Below are 6,000 nucleotides of genomic sequence, written 5' to 3' on the forward strand. Positions count from 1 at the left end.
TTCATACAGAGCAGGAAGATCTCAAGTTCAATATCTGATTTATGCTGGAATAATTGATCTCACTTAGGGTGTCAGTAGGACACCAAAATTGGCTTTGGTACCCCTGGCTAGGAAAAAAAATAAACAATTAGGGCTCTCATACCCGATTGCTATCCAGGGACACCAGCTAGAAAATGTTCTTGTGTAGACATTACAAGTTTTTGCTTGGCTGTGATGCACCCTTTGATCAAGCAACCTGCCTACAGTCACCATCTAGACTCACAAAAGAACTGACACTTTGTTGAGGTATCAGAGAGCACTCACTACCCAGGGCACTGTCCTCACCATGTGTTAGTGCCTTCAGGAGCGGAAGGGAGAAAGCTGGTTGGAAAACGCTTTAAAAAAAAAGTTACATGAGCATAGCTATTTCATTATCATTACATGTCCAAGAGATGCACAAGAAGTCCTTACTCTAGACTATATAAAGGCTAATGCGTTCAGCCTAGGATATGTCCCAAGGGACAGGCTGGAAGTTACCTATTTTTGTTAAACCCTGCAGTGTCAACCTCATCCTTTCCCTTCAGACCTCCTTCATCAAATGCCCAGTGCACAATACTATTAATCAGACTCTCATGAATTTCAGTTACTTAACTGTGAAAATTATTCCTTTATTTCCCTGTCCTAGGTATCACCAGATACTGACCTAAATCAGAAAATGCTAGAAATACGCAGCAGGTCAATCCGTATCTGTAAAGAGAAAAGACAAGTTATGACGTTTTGGATGTGTGCCCTTCATCAGAGTGGTCCCGATGAAGGGTATACATCCAAAATGTCATAACCCGTCTTTTTCGCTTTACAGATGTTGACTAACCTGCTGTTTCTTTCCAGCATTTTCTGTTTTTACTTCAGATTTCCAGTTTTTCCTTTTACTTTAGATACTAACCTGCTGTTTGCACTTCTTACTCGCGATCCATCAGATGCACGGAGCTGTTCCAGAAATACCATGTAAGGAACTGTTTCATCGCTGTTGATGGGAAGCTTAAAAAGGCAAGGAATATATTTTATATTATATGAAGAACACAAGATTTACTGCCACTGCAGTCATTCCTAAAAGGAATATAGCCCCCCGCACACCCACCCCATGAAGAAATACCAGCTACCAGAGAATTTCTTCAAAAGATGATCTGATTTTAAAATGCTTGACTTTGTAATCGTCCCAGGAGTTCATTATTCTACATTTTAATGCATCCAAGTAATGGATCAGAATCACCTCTATTTCTACTGGTATCTTTTAGAATTTTTCTTATCTTTGAAATAATTTATGTATATTCAGAACTTTACAATTGTAACAGATAAGCTTCCATGCTAAAAAATTCCTTCAAATCAGCAGATAATCAAATCCATTACCGTACATTACATTATCATATACATTGAGCCTGCCATCTACATTGTGACAGTTGTATCTGTCTGTCCATTTTCTTCTTTCTCATTGGCTAAGTACCTGTGTTTTCTTCTAATTGGTAAATAGCAAAATTAGAAAATAACCAATCAGGTAACACAACCTTTCTTCCCAGTTTCAACTTAATGATCAATCAAATAATATCAATATATTCTCCAAGATACAACTCCCATGACATTTCTTCCCTACCGTATACCCCTAACGTATAATTTATCACGTAAAAACACAAAGGTTCATAAAAAAAACTTCACAACCTTACCTACAAACTGGGCTCCAACAACGTTCCCCCTTCCAGAAACACCACAATGCATCCCGCAGAGCCTCTAAACATCCTGGACTAAGGGTGACATCCTCCCCCCATACTATACAATCCCCACTTGGCAGCTGACTACTCACGTTTAGAAGCCCTATGTGATTGCACAAATGCAAGCAAACAAACTGTGCATGAATATGAATTTATCAATGATACAAAAAAACTACAAATCCATCATCTCGGATACGAAATGCTAGAATTCACAAGAACCACCCTGTAACCGGGGCTCTAATGGATGCAGAAATGAATGTTACTTTCTTGATGTAACCAACAATAGCCCCAAATGGCCATGCACAGGCATCTGTCTCCAATGAATAAAGCCTGACTTAATCATTCATTTCAATAGCACCTGGGGGATGAGAAGAGAAGAAAAAGAGTATATCTGGATGAGGTGAAGGTAGGAAGAAGGATAGGAAATTATCTAAGGAGAGAAGAGGTGGTAGAAAAATCCTGTTGGAAACCCAATTGAAGGGGGGATAGGAGGAAGAGGGGGCACCTCTAGCTAAGACAGGGAAAGGCAAAAAGAATGTGACAGAGAAATTCGAGACTAGAAGTGACAGAAGGATTGTCTATCAAACCACGAGCATTTTCTAGTACCCTGTCCAGTTGCATAAGACAGGTATTACCAAAGCCTCCCAAAATATGGGAGCAGTTTTTAACTCTTGGCCAGAATGGGGCTTTTCAGAGTTAGACATGAAAGAGGAAACCAAGCTTTCTGGAGGCAATTTTGCTTATCAGGTGGTTTCAAAGCAATGGAAGGTGTGTACTTGAAAATTGTTTTAAAGGGAAATAATTATCTGGAAGAGAATTTTACTGCGCTTCAAAGTTGCTAACCAGGTTCACAGCTGTTGCATTTTAGTCATCACAACAGAGTTGCACATAGTGACTAACCATTGGAGCAATTTCCCATGGAAACAACAGCTCTCAATAAACTTGAAAATGTTAAACTGAAATCTAGGTTGTATGCAATACAAATCATGCAAAAAGATGGTAATCCTTCCTTTGGCCAGATAAATATGCCCTTAAGAGATGTTTTTAAATGTTGAGCACTGAATCAAATACTCAAATCTCAGAGTTCCATGGAAACAGGACACATTCTAAATGTGCAAATTCTAGACATCTCACCCCATATGGAGCATATTTGACTTTGTGGAATGGCTCTTTCAGTTGCTCAGGAGTGAGAAAGAACAGTAATGATAATAACAGTAGTAAAATTCTAGGGCTATTTTAAATACAAGCATCAGACATTTTTCTCAATTACCCTTGCAAGTAGATCCTGAAATTGTTTTGGATTAAGAGGCAGCAGAAACTTTTCAATCACTCTGCGGAATTCGCCTTTGGTGACCGTCAGGTTTCGGTCTACATCATAAGCTTCGAAAGCTCTCCTCAAGTCATTTTGCTTTTCCTTGGCTCTCTGAGCAAGGATGTGTTCAATTTTTGCAAAAGAACAACTTAGATCTGGGTCAGAGTACAATGAACCTAAGAAATAAATTTTAAATCAAATTGAAATAACTGGAGTGCAATAGAAAAGGACAATGGCTTAATATTTAGCCTGCATTAAATGAGACAACATACTCACAAACATATGCATATGCTGACAAGGAGCAATAAGTACTTTATAAAGTGTCATTATCAAAACACAATCCATCTACAAATGCACGGCAGCTTATTCGACAGCACCTCCCAAACCCGTGACCTCTACCACCTAGAAGGACAAGGGCAGCAGGCGCATGGGAACATCACCACCTCCAGGTTCCTCTCCAAGTCACACACCATCCTGACTTGGAAATATATTGCCGTTCCTTCATCGTCGCTGGGTCAAAATCCTGGAACTCCCTCCCTAACAGCACAATGGGAATACCTTCACCACACAGACTGCGGCGGTTCAAGGCGGCGGCTCACTCCCACCTTCTCAAGGGCAATTAGGGATGGGCAATAAATGCTGGCCTTGCCAGCGACGCCCACATCCCATGAAAAAACAACAAAACAAATCCATTAAGGGGAAACTATTTGCAAAACTGGCATTTTCTTTATTTACAAACTCAATCTAATTACATAAAACAAACTGAAAGGCATGATGACCTCATTTGCATGCAACATCACTGACAAAAATGCTGTATTGCTCTTCTGTCTCCTCTCCCACCTCACACAAAAAAGGGAAGTGAAGTGGCAAGAGCCACCAGTGGAAAGCACGACCAGGGGGAACTGGGTAGTGCAGTCGGTTAGCCTTCCATCTCAAATCCAGCCCAGAATAACTCTGTTTCTCTCTCCACGGATGCTGCCTGGCCTGCTGAGTATTTCCAGCATTTTCTGTTGTTATAACAAAATCAATGTCTCATTTGTTTGCTGGCTTTAAGGGCCCTATGTGAAATAAATTTCAATCCAGTTCCTAATGGGCATGAGACAAGAGCACAAGACTGTCTGTAATAAAATGCTAATTAATAATCGCATTCACTCACATAGGCCACATGATGCTTGGTGTAGCTGGTATAGGAAATGGATTAAAAAAATGTCACATTTTGCAAAATATGGCAATACTGCTGGTTACTGGAAAATTCAGTCCATATTTTTTATATTTACCAATAAAAAATATTAAGGAAAAGCAAGTTTGTAACCGTAATGTGTATACGTTTACACTATTTTTTCATGTCATTTTACCTGTAGCTGATTGCAGTGAAGCTCGACTGTTGCTGTTACGTGATGAGATCCTCCCCGGTGTTGATTGGGATCTTGGAGTCAGTGATATTCCACGAGACTCGAGGCACAGAGCCCCCAAGTCTGGGGGAGTGCCAACCATCCTCTTCAAACACCTGTACCCACAATCAGAAAACCCAGCATTTAAAAATAAGTTTAATAAAATAACAGCCTGCGAAAGCAAATCATTCATTCCTTTTTACAGAAGAGCAATATATGGCTCTGTGGTAACTGATATTTACCTGGCCCCACTCTGTGTTCAATGCTAGTTACCTGTCTCCACTCCCCAGGGGCCGGTTACCTGTCTCCACTCCCCAGGGGACAGTTATCTGTCTCCACTGGTGTCTGGGGCCAGTTGCCTGTCTCCACTCTCCAGGGGCCAGTTACCTGTCTCCACTGGTATCCAGGGAACAGTTACCTGTCTCCACTGGTGTCCAGGGGCCAGTTACCTGTCTCCACTGGTGTCCAGGGGCCAGTTACTTGTCTCCACTGGTGTCCAGGGGGCAGTTACCTGTCTCCACTGGTGTCCAGGGGGCAGTTACCTGTCTCCACTGGTGTCCAGGGGGCAGTTACCTGTCTCCACTGGTGTCCAGGGGCCAGTTACCTGTCTCCACTGGTGTCTGGAGCCAGTTACCTGTCTCCACTCTCCAGGGGCCAGTTACTTGTCTCCACTGGTGTCCAGGTGCCGGTTACCTGTCTCCACTGGTGTCCAGGGGCCGGTTACCTGTCTCCACTGGTGTCCGGGGGCCGGTTACCTGTCTCCACTGGTGTCCGGGGGCCAGTTAGCTGCCTCCACTGGTGTCCAGGGCCCAGTTACCTGTCTTCACTGCTGTCTGGGGCCAGTTACCTGTCTGCACTGGTGTCCAGGGGCCAGTTACCTGTCTGCACTGGTGTTTGGGGGCCAGTTACCTTTCTCCACTGGTGTCCGGGGGCCAGTTACCTGTCTCCACTGGTGTCCAGGGGCCAGTTACCTGTCTCCACTGGTGTCCAGGGGCCAGTTACCTGTCTGCACTGGTGTCCAGGGGCCGGTTACCTGTCTTCACTGCTGTCTGGGGCCGGTTACCTGTCTGCACTGGTGTCCAGGGGCCGGTTACCCGTCTTCACTGCTGTCTGGGGCCAGTTACCTGTCTCCACTGGTGTCTGGAGCCAGTTACCTGTCTCCACTCTCCAGGGGACAGTTACCTGTCTCCACTGGTGTCCAGGGGACAGTTACCTGTCTCCACTGGTGTCCCGAGGCCAGTTACCTGTCTCCACTCTCCGGGGGCCAGTTACCTGTCTCCACTGGTGTCCAGGGGACGGTTACCCGTCTGCACTGGTGTCCAGGGGCCGGTTACCCGTCTTCACTGCTGTCTGGGGCCGGTTACCTGTCTCCACTGGTGTCCAGGGGCCGGTTACCTGTCTCCACTGGTGTCTGGGGCCGGTTACCTCTCTGCACTGGTGTCCGGGACTGGTTACCTGTCTCCACTGGTGTCCAGGGGCTGGTTACCTGTCTCCACTGGTGTCCAGGGGCCGGTTACCTTTCTCCACTGGCGTCCAGGGGCCGGTTACCTGTCTC

The 6,000-nt window shown here is 44.6% G+C and overlaps 1 protein-coding gene across 1 annotated transcript in view; it reads right to left on the reverse strand.

Moving 5' to 3' along the window:
- The window catches only part of efcab6 (EF-hand calcium binding domain 6), a 166,475-nt gene extending 161,919 nt beyond the window's left edge, over positions 1-4,556 (reverse strand). The window contains exons 1-3 of the mRNA XM_086008803.1: positions 4,410-4,556; positions 3,013-3,230; positions 923-1,017 (exon numbers count right to left, since the gene is read on the reverse strand). Of these exons, the coding sequence (XP_085864929.1) occupies positions 923-1,017; positions 3,013-3,230; positions 4,410-4,548 (452 nt within the window). The 5' untranslated portion in view covers positions 4,549-4,556. The remainder of the gene's footprint in view (positions 1-922; positions 1,018-3,012; positions 3,231-4,409) is intronic.
- Positions 4,557-6,000: the final 1,444 nt, after the last annotated feature.

This window comes from Somniosus microcephalus, chromosome 16 (genome assembly GCF_052327205.1).
Source record: "Somniosus microcephalus isolate GS21.2 chromosome 16, FLI_Smic_1.0, whole genome shotgun sequence".
Classification (NCBI taxonomy): domain Eukaryota; kingdom Metazoa; phylum Chordata; class Chondrichthyes; order Squaliformes; family Somniosidae; genus Somniosus; species Somniosus microcephalus.